Raw genomic sequence first — 14855 nt, forward strand, 5'->3', positions numbered from 1 at the left:
TTTTATAAAAAAAAAAAAAAAAGCAGTTAGTTATGATTGCAAAATGTGAAAACTTTGGCTCAGATGGTGCCACCATCTCCTTAACAGTCGAAATGTGTAAAAATTCGAACCACCCTAACTCAATCAGTTCAGTCAGGAACACTCTCGTCATACATTTAACCATTTTATTGCAAAATGGATATACAGTTTTACTTGGCGGAGAATGCTCTGCTCAAAATATGCTCCCTGTGTTAGTAGAGCTGCATTCTTTGACTTTCCAGGGAGCACATAGTTAGAAACCTCCATATGGATGAATACATTAATGGCAATATATACTGAATGCAACAAAGTACGCTCAAAAACAATTTATACATAATAGTATGAATCTCAGTATTAGGGTTTAACAAGCTTTATGCTATAAAAGAGGAAGCTGGGGTGGAGGAGGTTAAGCTTTGCCAGCAACAGTAGCAGTGCGCTGCATCAGCATTAATGCAAGCAGGGATTAGAAGTACGCCATATTTAGATGGACTGCTGTGCTGAGAGAAAGAGCTGTGATTGGCTGGGAGCTGGGAGGCAATAATTGGGATCAGCTAGTTGTCAGCTAATCAAGGCTGGGTGTATGACTAACTCGTCCTGCGAGGACTAACACTGAGCCTCATTAAATGAAGTTGCTGTTTGGACCCCAAATGGAGCAAAACATATTTTAACAAAGAGATAGTACAAAGCAAATGTGTTCAAGAAGCACATCATTACAGACAGATGTGCATGCATACGTCTTGTTTTACTTCACTTTCCTGAGACAGCATGGATATTTGGTCATTTCTCAAGGGATTTTCTTGTTATCTTGGCTTTGTTTTCCAAAGAGAAGCAGATAAAAAAGTAGAAACATGATATAAATACTGAAAATGAATTGTCATCCTTGGAAAACAATATACATGTATGAATTCAGTATGTGTCCACACTTTCCAGGCACATATTTGCAACCCACTGACAATGGATTTTTCAAGCCCCTTTGGGTCCTGACCTACCAGATGAGAACCACTGCTTTAGAGCCCACAACCTGTTTTGATCTAAACGTGTCCTAATACTTTTGGAACCAGGTATTGATGACCAATATTTTCACTTCTGCTTCCTAAAAGGTTCAAATTAAGTACAATGATAAGTAGTCCAAGAAATCATTCAGGGCTTATGTCCTGTAAGCCAACCGCTGCTTTTAAGGCTAGTAGTAAAATACACCTGTTTAAAGAGCAACAACAAACAACAGCAAAGCCTGATTTGTCTGTAGGGGGCACCAAAATCCTCACAGGAGCATCAATAATGGTTTGTAACAAACCATGAGGTCATAATAGGTATAATTCAGAACTTTAAAGTAATGTGTCAAAAAGAAAAATTACATTCTATTTGAATCATTCAGAAAGTATTCAGTCCGATGCTACAGTGGAAGAAAATCATTCTTATTCTCATTAATCTACACTCAGTACCCCATCATGACAGTGTGAAAACAGAATTTGAGAACCAAGCCATGAGGGCACAGATCTGAGAAAGGCTACAAAATAAATTCTGCTGTACAGAAGGTTCCCAAGAGCACAGTGGCCTCCATAATTCTCAAATGGAAGAAGTTTGGCACAGCCATGGCTTCCAAGAGCTGGTCCCTCATCCAAATTGAGCAATCAGGGGAGACAGCCTTAATAACAGAGATGACTGGGAACCTGATGGTCACTCTGACTGAGCTCCAGAGATCCTGTGTGGAGATTAGACAAAGTTCCTGAAGGACACCCATCACTGTAGTCCTCCAGCGATCTAGGCTTATGGCAGAGGGGCTAGACAGAAGCCTTTCAGTGCAAAGTCCACTTGGCTTCATTTTGAGTTTTTGCAAACTCCAAACCAGCTTTCACATTCTGTTTTTACTTTTTCACGGTGGGGCACTGAGTGTCAAATAATGAGAATAACAATGGTTTTTTTTGGGGGTTTTTTTTTTGTTTTTTTTACTTGGACTGCAACACAGCAAAATTTAAAATGTGATGGGGTCTGAAAACTTTCTGAATGCGCTGTGTGTGTTCCTGTTAGAGGAAAGCAGGATGGGATCTTTTGTTGAATGACAGCACTTGAACATGTACAGGACAAAATCAGATATGATATATCACTTTAGCAACAGAGGACATCAAAGTCAATAGAAATTGATAGTTACCCACAGGAGCGCTAGCTGGCAAAACAAAACATTTAAACCCATATGGGTTTATTATGTCTTCATGCACCATGTAGGGGAGAATAGGGTTGGTTGTCACGCTTTTTACTTGGGTGTTTCAGTCGAAACTATAGCTTTTCACCTCACACTTTTGAAGGTTAATAATTGTGTTGTTATAAACCCATTGTGTGAAAGCCTAGAAAATAATAATTAGGAGCTGAATATTTATAATTTGACATTAAAAACACAAAAAGTCCTCCCACCTCATGTTCAGCTGTCCTACTCCAGAGAAGACTATGTAGGTGAACACTGATCCCAATAGGCTATATGCATACGCGATGCACACGTACTTCCGTATTCAGAGTTAACCAGCCCAACTGCTTCCGGTTGTCTGGTACACTCAAAGCCCATATAGCCTGTTCTGGAAATCTGCATACCAAATTCTGGGAGACAGCACCCCTTGTGGCAAGATATAATGGATGTGACAACCAACCCGTGTGACAACCAACCTCCTTCTTCCCTACACAAACTGTTGTCATTTCCCACTCTCTCTGTCCTCAAGTTACGATTCTGTCTGCTGTCCTACCTCTCAAATAAAAGTATAAAAGACCAAAAATAATCCAGTCAGATTAAACCTGAGCTAAACTAATGATGCAGATATCTGTCTCTATTTTAATATTGTTGTAAATAAAGGAGCAAGGCTCACACTTAACAAATGACGCCTCAATCAGCTTTTTGTTTCCTGATCTTTTTATTTGGTCCACCTCAGACCTCTTTAAATAATGAATCTGAATTTGTAGCTTCTGAATTTCGCGGCCTTGAGCGAGGTGAACAAGGGCTGAGCTCTCAGTCTCCCTGCCAGGTTTATCGGGCATTCATGTTTGCACTGTTTTACACGACTGAACTGAGTGGCACAGTATAGGTTATGAAAATAACACCTGCTTCCTCAAAGAAGCTCATTAATGCATGGCTTAACTGAGGTGGAATAACAACAAGCCCATTAGTACTGCAGGCAAGCACTGCACGAATACAGGGTGAAGACACTCTTAACAAACTTTATAGCCCACATCATTAAATTGAATTTCCTGCAAAACTAACCAGAAAGTACAAGGAAGATTAATGCTGGATGTCTATGGTGTTCTGGCTGTTAATGCCTTTGTTTTTAAATTAAATTAAAGCCTTTTTCTTGGTATTTTATGGATATGCTTTTGTGGGAAAATGTTACTTTTAATGCATCTCGCTTTAAAAAAAAGAGTTAATGCAACAGAGTGAAGTATTAGTACTAATTGTTCAAAGCTTATTGTGGATGTGAGACTTAATGTTGTGTGTAAGGGGTGGTGTCACTGGGGGCAAATGTGCAAATCGCTCTTGAGGGAGTGAAACTGTTTTTTATTAATTTCAGTAAGTGTTTGTAATTGATTTATGATATCTAAACAAAAAAACAGAGCTTAACAGAAAACCACATTTTATTGGCTTTTTGCCTCCCTAAGCAAAGCCTCTCTTATTAATTGTTTTAGGTCCACTGGCTATCTGCCATAATCTGTTGGTTTCAGTGGAGGAAGCAAAATATTTGTTATGAAAGACTGGGCTGGCTCATTTTCAAAGCAGATTTACCAGCAGATAGTTTACAGATGGAAATGAGGCGATTTGTTTCCATTATTTTGCAGTCGCTGCAACAGTTTGTGGCCACACTTTTACACAGTGGTAGGAAAATGTAAAAAACAGACATCAAATTTAAGAAAACCCCTAAAGTCTTGGTAGAAATGTTGGCATTTTTACAGTGCAAAAGGGCTAATTTCTAAATCAGATCAGTAATAATGCACCGTTTTTACTTAACACATAAAATCCAGGTGAGCTTTTTGATCCATGTGATATTCCTGGCACTACATCCGCACCTCTGAATCAGGCACTGAATAAAACAGTGCAATAAAGCAGAAGTGATGTGACTTCCTGCTCTCAGCTAAATGATCTCTCCATTCAGAACATTAAAATAGGAAATGATTCAGAACTAAAATGTGCTTTTTAATTCATTTTCTCTTTCCTGAGGATGCTGTTGAACTGATTACACGTAGGATCATCATATGTCACAACCTCATGGATGACTTCAGTGGCGCTGATTTGTCGCTCACTCTCACGCTTCAGCGATTTTATTAATCCCTTTAGCCAATATCAAAACAGCCACTGTGAAGAAGAACTAATGAACTTAACTGTTTTTTTTATGCAAGACAATTAGAGCGCAATTAGCTGATTGGAGTGATAAAGACAGATAATCGCTGTGGAAAGTGCTCCTCTTTTCATTGCTGTGTTTGAATCCAAGGATTTCTTCAGACCTGTCAGCGGCAGCGCTATTCACAGCGTCCTGATTACTGAGCTGCTTCATGAAAAGCATTCAGTACTCTGAAACTCATTGATCTTACTAACACAGGTTTATGATCCTGTTCTCTGCATGCTTTCACATTAAATCAGTTTGTATTGTGTGTTTATTACAGCCTGTTTCACGCCCGAATTGTCAAATTCAGCAGCTCTGTCACAGGCCCAGGACCCAACCTTTCTATCATCACTGTTGGACACTGTCCTCTAGCTCATTGTTTTGACGGGGCTGGTTTTGAACGATGGATGGGTCAAACAAGCAAGAAACTTCAGGGCAAAGCTTTAACTCAGTGGTGAGATTATGCGGTTCAAACCTTAAGTACTCTTCATGCCTTTAACTTCCCTCTCCTCTCAATATTTCCTGTCTCCTGCCGCCTTTTCAATAAAGGCAGAAATTGCCCCCAAACCCCAAGAAACAACAGTAATTTTAAAAAAGCATATTTTATCCCAGAGAACACAATTCTATTAATGAAATAATTTTGTTAGATGCAGAGATCTTTCTCTAAACCTGCCCTCAACTTTGCCTGGAAGGCAGTGGCTGCCTGGGAGGCACGTCCCGCCCTCCAACAGCCTTCCAAGCAGGGGAAGTCATGAGCTTAACCCCTCATTTAATCTCCAGTCACCATCATATTTGAGCGAGCTTGCCGCTTCCCCCAACAACTATGCTAGCTTGCTTGCTAGCTTCTATATTAGGCTTACATTTGTCAGTTTAGGTTACCTAAAGTCAAATCTGAATAATGTCATGGAGTAAAACAATCAAGCTTACAAATCAACTCATTTAAATCTTAAAAATTAAGAGAAGCTTATTTATTTGGTAGGCATGTAGATGCCTTCTAGGATGCTTTGTAACTTATTATATAGAGGCTAGCTGACTTCAAGGTAGTTAAAGATGTAGGCATAGTTTTTGCCTTCCAGGCTGCTTAAACTAGCAACCAACCAGGCTGCCAGTTGATTGAGGATAACTGTAAGGAAGCTAGGCATAGTTTATGTAGCCACCTTGAAGTCAGCCAGGCTCTATATGATAAGTTACTAAGCATCCTAGAAGGCATCTACATTCCTACCAAATAAAAAAGCTTCTCTTCATTTGCTAAGGAGGATCAAATGGGTTAATTTTGTCAGCTTGTTTGTTTTAGTCCATGACATTATTCAGATTCTAGCTAATATTAAAAAACTTATGCCTAATATAGAAGCTAGCAAGCAAGCTAGAATGGTTGTATGAGGAAGCGCCAAGCTCGCTCCATACGATGGTGACTGGTGATTGCATGAGGGGTTAAACTCATGATTTCACCTGATTGGAAGAGGGTTGGAGGGCGGGATGTGCCTCCCAGGGAGCCAGTGCCTTCCAGGCAAAGTTGAGGGCACATATCACTATCAAGCTTTAGGCACCTTTTAAAAAATGTTAACAAATCTCTAGTCAACCTAAACAAAATGTACAGATAAAAACTATCATTCTACTTTCCTATGACTGCAGGGGGATTCATTTAGTTATAGAATTTAAAAGATGAATCTCTTAAACGGTCTCTTAAAACAGTTAAAAGTCTGTATTTTTTACAGAATGGTGGCATTGACCTTTATAGCATCTTTACACACAGATAGTGCTAAACTTACCAGAAACAAACGCACATTATCAAGGCATTTATAAGAAATATTTGCTTATCACACAACACCGTCTTTATGACAGTAATTAAAGCCATACCATTGCTATTTTTTTATACCCTGGTATATGGTATTACCATATTACTGCCCATTCCACTTAGTACCCTATCAGGACAAAGTGAAATATCAGTTTTAGAAACATTTTCAAATTTATGAAAAGTATAAAAAATGAAGTTTCACATTAATAATATGAATAATAATGATAATAATAATAATAATAACAATAATAATAATAAATGTTATTTATAATGCACTTTTCATTTTGAGAAATCTCAAAGTGCTAACAAAAGTATTCAGACTATTCAAGAAAATGTGATGAGTTACATCCCACCTTTGTATTCAGAGAGCCAAATCTTTGTTTTCAACAAATCCAAAAGTCTGAATTAGATTTTTTCTGCTGTTGCATCAATCAGGACAATATACAGATTTAAGCTGGACAATAAAAATGAGCTAAAAGTGCCTCGGTCAACTTTGATACAATTTCTAAAAATATGAAAATTCGCTAGTAAAGGGCATGACTGCATGACAGGTGGGCCTGGCAGTAAAAATTTGGGAACCACTGGTTTTAAAGATGATCCTATAAACTCCTTCTCATTGGCATATTCAAAGAAGAAACTGGAGCATACGAGTCACTTTTTAGAGTTTGATGTGCAAAGGACTAACGTTTAGTCGTCACTCTATCTACGTACATCAGAGTCAAACAGTAAACCTGCAATTTTAAAGAGTTAACCGCCCTCCTTCTCCTTCCTTGACTTCAGTGGTAGGTGGAGTGAACCAGGAAGGCAATTTTAAGCAGGTTTTCTCCCCCGTTATGTGAAATTCATCCATGAAACAAAAACGCTGGATTATAGTTCAGTAAAAACGCCCTATTGGATGCAGTTTTTTATTGAATTGAGTGCTCAGTTCAGTTAAGAAGTAAGCAAAGAGACACCCAGTGGTTGAATTTATATACTTCAACAGATTGCAAAAAAAAAAGGCTGCAGGCTAGCTTTCCGGTGATGGCATTAGCAGAAGCTCATAGCTCTACACAGATTGCCCATCTTATTTATTTTCACTAACTACCACAGAGCTTATGCTAAATTGACACATATTTTGCAGCCAGGGGCCAATAACTTAGCTGCTGTGTTTGACAAATTAAGTTGGATAATTTGTTTCATTATTATGTACTTCTGTTTTTCACTTAATTTGATTTTTTTTACCTGAGAACTGTCTGTATAATGAAGAGAACTGTCTGATGTTGAACCATAACTCTTTAACATCTTTTACCACGTCCTGCTTTCTGTAGTGATTTTGCACTGTTTCTGCATTAAGAGAATATAACCTGTTTGATATTTATGACAATGTAGTCTCCTGCTCTGCTTCTGAACATGATCAAACTGAATCAAAAAGTTCACATCGCTGTAAAATGAAATGATACTCACTTTTCTCTCCTTGAAATGCATACTGACAAACGCACTAACTGTACACTTTTAGGGCCCGTTGATTGCGACAGCTTTTACAAATGGATACCATTGAACAGGTGGCCGGTTGCCATCTCATCAGAGGTATTGCATTTTATTTACTGTGCATTTCTATCAGTCTCTCTCTCTGATATGTGCTCATCACATGATTGGTTGTTTATTCACCCCTCCCCCAAAATGACAGAGCTGGTAGTAAAGTGTGAGTGTGACGGAGGGTGTGCGTCTGCACTAATTGGGAGGCCTCTGCTGTCGAGACAGTCTTAGCATTAAGAAATATCCAAATATAATATACTAATTTAATCAATATTAGGTGTGTTTGGCTGTTATCAGGCAAAAATGATACCTATGTCAAGCGCACACACTGCTACCAGTTCTGCCTTTCTTCCTTCTTTTTTTATTATTAACATTTTGATTTCCTTTTTCTCAAATTTATCTTGATTTAACCAGTAAGTCCTTGAGATAATAAGTAGCCATCCTGAAGCTTTCAGGCACATTTTCACTACTTGGCAAAATCCCTTTTTATGTTTTTGACCTCATTACATGAGCTCTGGTTGTGCGAGGGCAGAATTCTTCTCACATTTCCTTCCTCTAAAAAATGTATTAACTAACACCTCGATTGACTTGAGTCTTTAATGTTTCCAAAACCTTTCAACCTCAATGAAGAACTGAATATTTCAGTTTCATCATGTTTATTTTGTCCCTGTACTTCCTCTGTACTGCCATTAATGTCCCTCATACTTTGTGCATTGTAGAATCACTAAAACCCATTCAAAATGTTGTGAGCTTTTTCGTCTGCTTTCAGCTGATTGTAGATGTTGTGTGATTTTTTTAATGGTATTTGTGCTCATTTAGCGTTCTTTTCCCTTCACATAAGCAAACCATCTTTGAAAATATAGTAGCCGCATGTACATGCATGAATGTCAAGCTATTAAGGGTGAAACTAATAACTATAGATTTTATAAAAGCTAACAAACATGCACCTGAGCAGGGTAGTCTTTGCTGTAGTCTTACTCTGTTATTTCTGCAGCAAGTTTTCCAATTCCTAGTTGCAGTCAGCACCTCAGTAGGGATCCAAGATGTCTATCCCACTGACTGTATACAGGATGGACAACACATCTCCAAAAGTGAAGCCAAGATAGTACCCGTGCCAGTCATCTGTCATGTGGCTCTGGTGACAGCTTTATAGCTTGAATCCACTCAGAATTGTTTTCTTTTTTTTTAATTTGGGCATCTCCACTGTCTTTCTACCTCTCCTAAAACTGTGCAGCTTCTGTGCCTGCACACTGCCCTGCTGTCTTATGCCCATATATGGTCAGTAAAGCCCTTTTCACGCATGCATTCTGGAGTTTTTCAGGAAATTACAGGATAGCGTTCCCAGAAAATTTCTGGTCTTGCTCATTCGCACTTGTACCTCTCTGCAGGAAGTTTTCTTAGAGTTCGCCTGTCAGGCAAGTGAGGTTAAAAGGGGGGACTTGCAGAAAAAGTCTTGCTGATATGTTCAGCTGTTTGCTTTTACGCATACAGCTCCCTCAGGTGAATTCAGGAGTTTTGTGCAAGTGTGAATAGGGCTTAAACTGATGTTTGGAAAAAGGGCATAAGCTACAATAGTCTAATAGTCTAATTGTATAGTGCCAGTTCATGATTGATGTTATCGCAAGACACTTTACATAGAGTGCTGGTCCAAACAGTACTCTATTAGTAATGCACAATTTTTATTGGTATGATATCAGTATCAGCAGATATTAGCTTAAAAAGGGAATTATCAGTAGTGGCAGATTTGAAATGTTCTGTCCCTATTTACAATCGATATTTTGACTTTAAAAATCTGCCTATATCATCTGTAAATATTGGCTATCGGCTAGATTTAGTTTGTAAATATCGACATATCAGATATTGGCAAAAATTGAATATCCCACCTCCCTACTTTTTGTTATATTATTGATGAAGACCCAACATTAATCCAGCACCTCAGGAACAAGCAACATTTAGCAAAGTTACACTGGCAACAAAAAAACTACACTTACCAGGCTTAAACCTGGAGCTGTATCAGCCTCATGTTGAACATTCATCTGCTGATAGTTGGTTGTAAAGGGAAGGAGGGAGATGCAGAAGGAGGAGAAGATCATGCAAACAAAGACAAGAGAGAAGTGCAGAAATAGAGAAGAAGGAGGTGCAGAAGATGGGAGGAGTAAGGTGCAGGAAAAAGGAAAGAGGAGATGTGGAAATAAAAGAGGGGGGGTGCTGAACGAGGAAATGCTGAATAAGTGAGAAGAGAGAGATGCAGAGGGAGAAGAGGCAGGCAGAAGTAAATACACAAAGATGCATAAAGAGTGAAAAGGGAGATGCAGTGAAAAGAAGAGGGGTATGCATGAAAAAAGGGGGTATAGAAAAAAGGATATGTTAGAGAGTAAAGAGAGGAGCAAAAAAGAAACGGGAGTGCAGAAAAAAAGAAAGGGGTTGCAGGAAAAAAGGGATATGTCAGAGTAAAGAGAGATGCAGAAAAAAATACAAGAAAGGGATGCAGAAGGAGAGAAAATGGAGATGCTTAAGAGGGGAGAGAAAGATGCTGAATAAAGAGAAGGTGTTGCATAAATAAAGGAAATTGCATCGTAAAAGAGAGGAAGATGGGTAAAGAGCAAAGGGGGTGCCAAAAAAAGTGGGGTGGCTGCAGAAAGAGTGAGGAATGTAGGAAGTGAGCTGAGGGAGATGCAGAGAGTTAAGAGGGATGCATTAAAAGAAAAGAAAAAGATGCAAAAAGAAGAGGGGATAAAGTAAAAGGGAGGTGTAGAATGAGAGAAAGGGATATGTAGAAAAGAGAGGAGATGGAGATGCAGAGGGATGAGAGACATGCAGAAATCCATAAAAGGGAGATGTGTAATGAGAGAATAGGAAGAAGTAAAAAGAAGAAGAGGAAAGAGAAAGAGAGGAGGGAGATGCCAATAAAACAAGAGGGAGATGTAGAAAGTGAGAGAGAAAAAGAAGAGGCAGAGTGACAGAGGGAGGCATGCGAAAATAAAGAACGAAGAGACAGATGCAAAAAGAAACGACAGATCCAAAAAACAAGAGGCAGATGCAGAAAGAGAAGAGGGCAATGCAGAATTAAAGAGAAGAGAGGGAAGGATGGATCAGATTTAGAATTTGCTCTTCTTAAGAAGAGTTTTTGCATAGGTTTTAGTTATGAGCCACATGATTTTCTTTGTTATTTTTCCTCTTAGTCCTCTTCTACTGATGCCCAAAGTCCTGCAGGAGTTACATTTGTCAACAGAAATGTCTGTTATGGCTTTAAACCCCTTTCTGAAAAATCAGACCATTCATTAGTTCTTAGAAAAATGCAAACCTGGACGTAAATCAGCATGATAATAACTAACTTGAAAGACCACTTTTTTTTTTTCTCAAATTTGAGCTCCAAATTTTTTGGCTTCACTTTTGGACGGCTGTTGTGTTGTTCATCTTCTTTTTATGGTCTCTCTTGATACTTTTATAATCAGGTAATAAAGCAGACATTAAATGAGAGTTTTCTAACGCTGCTGCTCTCCTTCTTTCTGTTTCTTTATCACCCAGCAGAGTATATCTGGTGGCCCTGGAAAGACAGGACGAAGTTTCTAATTGGCTTTGTGTGCAGGTGATGCTATCCAACTTCAAGCACTACAGCGTCACCTGAGGAAAAAGAGCGAAAGTTGGAACCACATGAAGAAGAAAAGAAAATGTTAGTCATCTCAGAAAATAACAACTGCTGTACTATACTCCAAACCTCCTATAACTTTACGACCTGGTTTGGTATGATGTTTCACGTCGATTTCATTCACCTGTTTCCTTTCCTCTGTTTGTTTTGATTAGGAAGTCGTTTTAGTTGAACCTTTAATTTGGTGTCATTTTATTTAATCTTCTAGTATATCTGTGTAGATGGATTTTGTTTGAAGTACGGGGGTCATAGCCAAGAATATCTGCAAGTTATGTCTTCATCTTTGTATCGGTGGGTGTAACGGAGAAACGATTGGATGTTTCATTCAGTCTTTCCGCAAAAAAAACAACAAAAAAAGAGAGTGGAGAGAAAAAAAATCAATTCTAAGGAAAATTTAAGGAGGGTATCTAAGTAATAAATCTTAGTAGCTGTTTTATTTCTTGTGATGTCTCATTGTTAACCATAATTACCTATTTTTGGGCAATACAAAGAGGACTCCAATATTTTTATGGTCCTTTTTTATAAGTGTTGTTTTTGTTGTTTAGAAATATATATATATGCTATAACAAATTTCATATAACTACATTGTGAATTCAAACTTGAGAAAAAGAAATGTAGCTGTACATATTATTCCAGTCACTGCATATAACCAACTCAGTGAGAGAATAGCATATTTTTGTGATGGTGTGTCAAAAGAAAACATGTTATAGCGTGTGAATAGAAGAAAAAAAAAGCTGTAAACAGTTATTATTCTACCTTTTTTCTGCTGGAAAAACGACCCGGAGACAAAACAGAACACACTTTTGCTCTGTAAATACTGAAGCTGAATAATTTTACAAAGTGTCATACCAGCAAATTTCCAAGCGGAGAGTTGAGTCAACACCGTTTTAAAAGAAATCAAAGAGCCTGATGGGATCTTTTGTCGAACTGTTAAAGATATCAGTATCATTTCAAAGAAGATAAAAAATCCAAAGCACACTGTACTTAGAGGTGAAGATCAGAACTTGAAGCAGGCATTTTACCGTGCTCTGTGCATCCTGACACTTTTATACTGAGAGGAACTTGTTAGTCGTATGTTATTGTTTGTCATCCTGCTTGTTCCTGATTCATTTCTTCGGAAAGTATCCGGGCTCCTTCTGTTACGAGAGCCCTTTTAATGTTACGCTTCTTCTCTGAATCAGTTCTTTTTTGAATGAATTAGGAAAAAGTAAACATTTTGATACCATACCTCAGCCTTTGTGACTTCTATTGTGGAACCATCGGGCAGGCTTAATTTATTGTCAGAGACAAAATGAAAACACTGAAAGGTTTATAACGCAAGTAATCATTGCACTGTGAGTAGTGAAGTACAGGCCATTTCTCCTATTTGCACATGTATATGTTGGCTTTTAAAAGCGGCCCTGTGCTTTGGGATAGTATGAAGGATTTATGGGTAAATGTGTACTCGATTAGACAAACAGTTGTTGGAGGTAGAGCTGATATGTTGGAGTGTACACTTGGATTTCTTTCTATATTATAGACCCATCAAAAGATATTTATACAGGGTCAAAAGACGACACTGAAATATTCACTATCTGTCACTGCACCAGGTTTTACACAATGTGTGTGTGCTCAATGATTTTACTCAAACATTTATAATAATAATAATAATAATAATATTCTCCAGAGTGCAGTCCGGTTTTTTAAAGTCATTCATTGAATGAATGGTTGTTTTATTCTGAAAGTACTTTACCTGCTGCAGGTGATTTTTCTTTTTTTACCCATTCTCTGTCTCATTTTATTTGATTTTAAAACAACCAGGTAAAGAAATATGCTGGATACTTCTACAGTTAATGAAACAGACGTGTGATCAAGTAATAATTTAAAGAGAAAAAAACCCTTGTAATGTTCAAATGTAAAAGAAAATAAGAAATACAAAACTATAAAAAAAGAAAGATGCTTCTTTGCTGATTTCAAGTTTAATCAGAGTTTTATTGATACTTTGTGGTTTATATATGAATAATTGTAATACACTATTAAAATGTACTGTGCATCCATTGCTTTCTCTCTTTCCATTCCCCATCCTCAGAGATCCTTTTTGTTGCTCATTCATGTATTTCATTAGTGTGTAAAGAAATCACAGTTAACTTGTAAACAGAGTGCTGTCTTTGATACCAGTGTAGTGGTCTTTGTTGTTCTCCCTTTGCTCTACCTCTCCTTTCTCTCATATCTACCCCTCCCCTCCTCGCGCTCTTTTCTATCTCCTGTAAGTACAACAAGTAGATGTTATATAGGACTCATTAATATAATACTCGTAGTGAATAGTGGATTTAGGACTCAGTCGAGATAGACCTTTCTCTAAATGATCATGTTATTCAGATCTTTGCAGACTCTTATTTTCATAGAGGTTCATTGTAATTTATTCCCTGTATGTTTGACTTTTGTTGGTTTTTGCCACTCTCACATGGTTTCAGCGAACCAAAGCTCTCATGGATGAACAATAGAGGAAGCGTTGCTGTAAGACGGAATTGTTCACGAGGCATTATTTGGATCCCCACCCTTGAATGTTTTAAAAGGGGTGTGCCATACTACCTTAAATGCTAATGCTAGATATGCAAAACTTTTATTTTTGGGTGTTTGTCAAGAGGGACACAAGCTTTGATCATGGAAACTGTCAAAAAACAGTAATTTTTTTAAAAGAAACAACAATGATTAACGTTAAAAATCAGTCATAGAAAGTTCAAATCACCAGCTGTAACTCTTAGATCGTCCCCTTTTCTTAAGTAATACCCAAACATTATCATTTATACACCCCAAAAATGTCTTATCATAAATTCTAACTGGGAACAACCGTAGCAATAAAATGTAAGAAATTTGTGTTTGTTAGATTATTTCTTTGTTGCAACACTGCCTCTTGAAAATAAATCTTATACCACTGGAAAGCCTGTTTATTTACCTTTTAAATGGTGCCACATTTGTAAGGAACATGCATTTGTGGGATGAGCAGCAGAGCTGAGTATGTGGGTTGCGCCCATGAAAAATTTGCCAGATCTTCTCTGCCAATGCCAAACAGCTTATTCTGCCATTGACTCTTGCTTTGATACCCAAAAGAGACTGTTTCCTCACCCTGTCAGCACTTAGGAACTGTAGGCTGTCTTCTACAAATTTTCTGTCAAGGTTTGCAGGACGATATGGCTGACGGCTCTCTGCCCAGACATTCTGGAAAGGATTACACGCAGCCAAAACTCTGGTCTCATAGGGCTTCCAGGAGGTCTGCCATGACTGCCCTTCATCTTTAGGCCCATTGGTGCTGGTGTTAGCAACACATGCACTTGAAGCTAAATGTGAAGGAACATGTTCAGCGATGAGTCCAGATTCTGCCTATGACAGTTTAATCATAGTGTCAAAGTGTAGAGGAGATGCAGAATATGCTATGCTGATTGCTGCACTGATAGAGTAACATCTTTTGGTGGAGGCAGCATCTCCCTCACTGGAAAAACAAGGCTTATCATCATAGGAGGCAATCTCAATGCAGAGAGATATC

The 14855-nt window shown here is 38.1% G+C and overlaps 1 protein-coding gene across 12 annotated transcripts in view; it reads left to right on the plus strand.

Annotated features, from left to right (window-relative positions):
* LOC121518815 (RNA-binding protein Musashi homolog 2) overlaps nt 1-14249 on the plus strand; it is a 479548-nt gene extending 465299 nt beyond the window's left edge. For 6 of the 12 annotated variants that reach the window (XM_041801448.1, XM_041801442.1, XM_041801449.1 and 3 more), the window contains one exon: nt 11212-14249. In XM_041801448.1, coding sequence (XP_041657382.1) covers nt 11212-11256 — 45 coding nt within the window. In that variant the 3' untranslated portion in view covers nt 11257-14249. Of the gene's footprint in view, nt 1-7663; nt 7735-11211 lie in introns of all 12 variants that reach the window. The other 6 variants (XM_041801443.1, XM_041801450.1, XM_041801447.1 and 3 more) reach the window with 3 other exon arrangements.
* The last annotated feature ends 606 nt before the right edge of the window (nt 14250-14855 follow it).

The sequence above is a fragment of the Cheilinus undulatus genome, linkage group 12 (assembly GCF_018320785.1).
Source record: "Cheilinus undulatus linkage group 12, ASM1832078v1, whole genome shotgun sequence".
Lineage (NCBI taxonomy): Eukaryota > Metazoa > Chordata > Actinopteri > Labriformes > Labridae > Cheilinus > Cheilinus undulatus.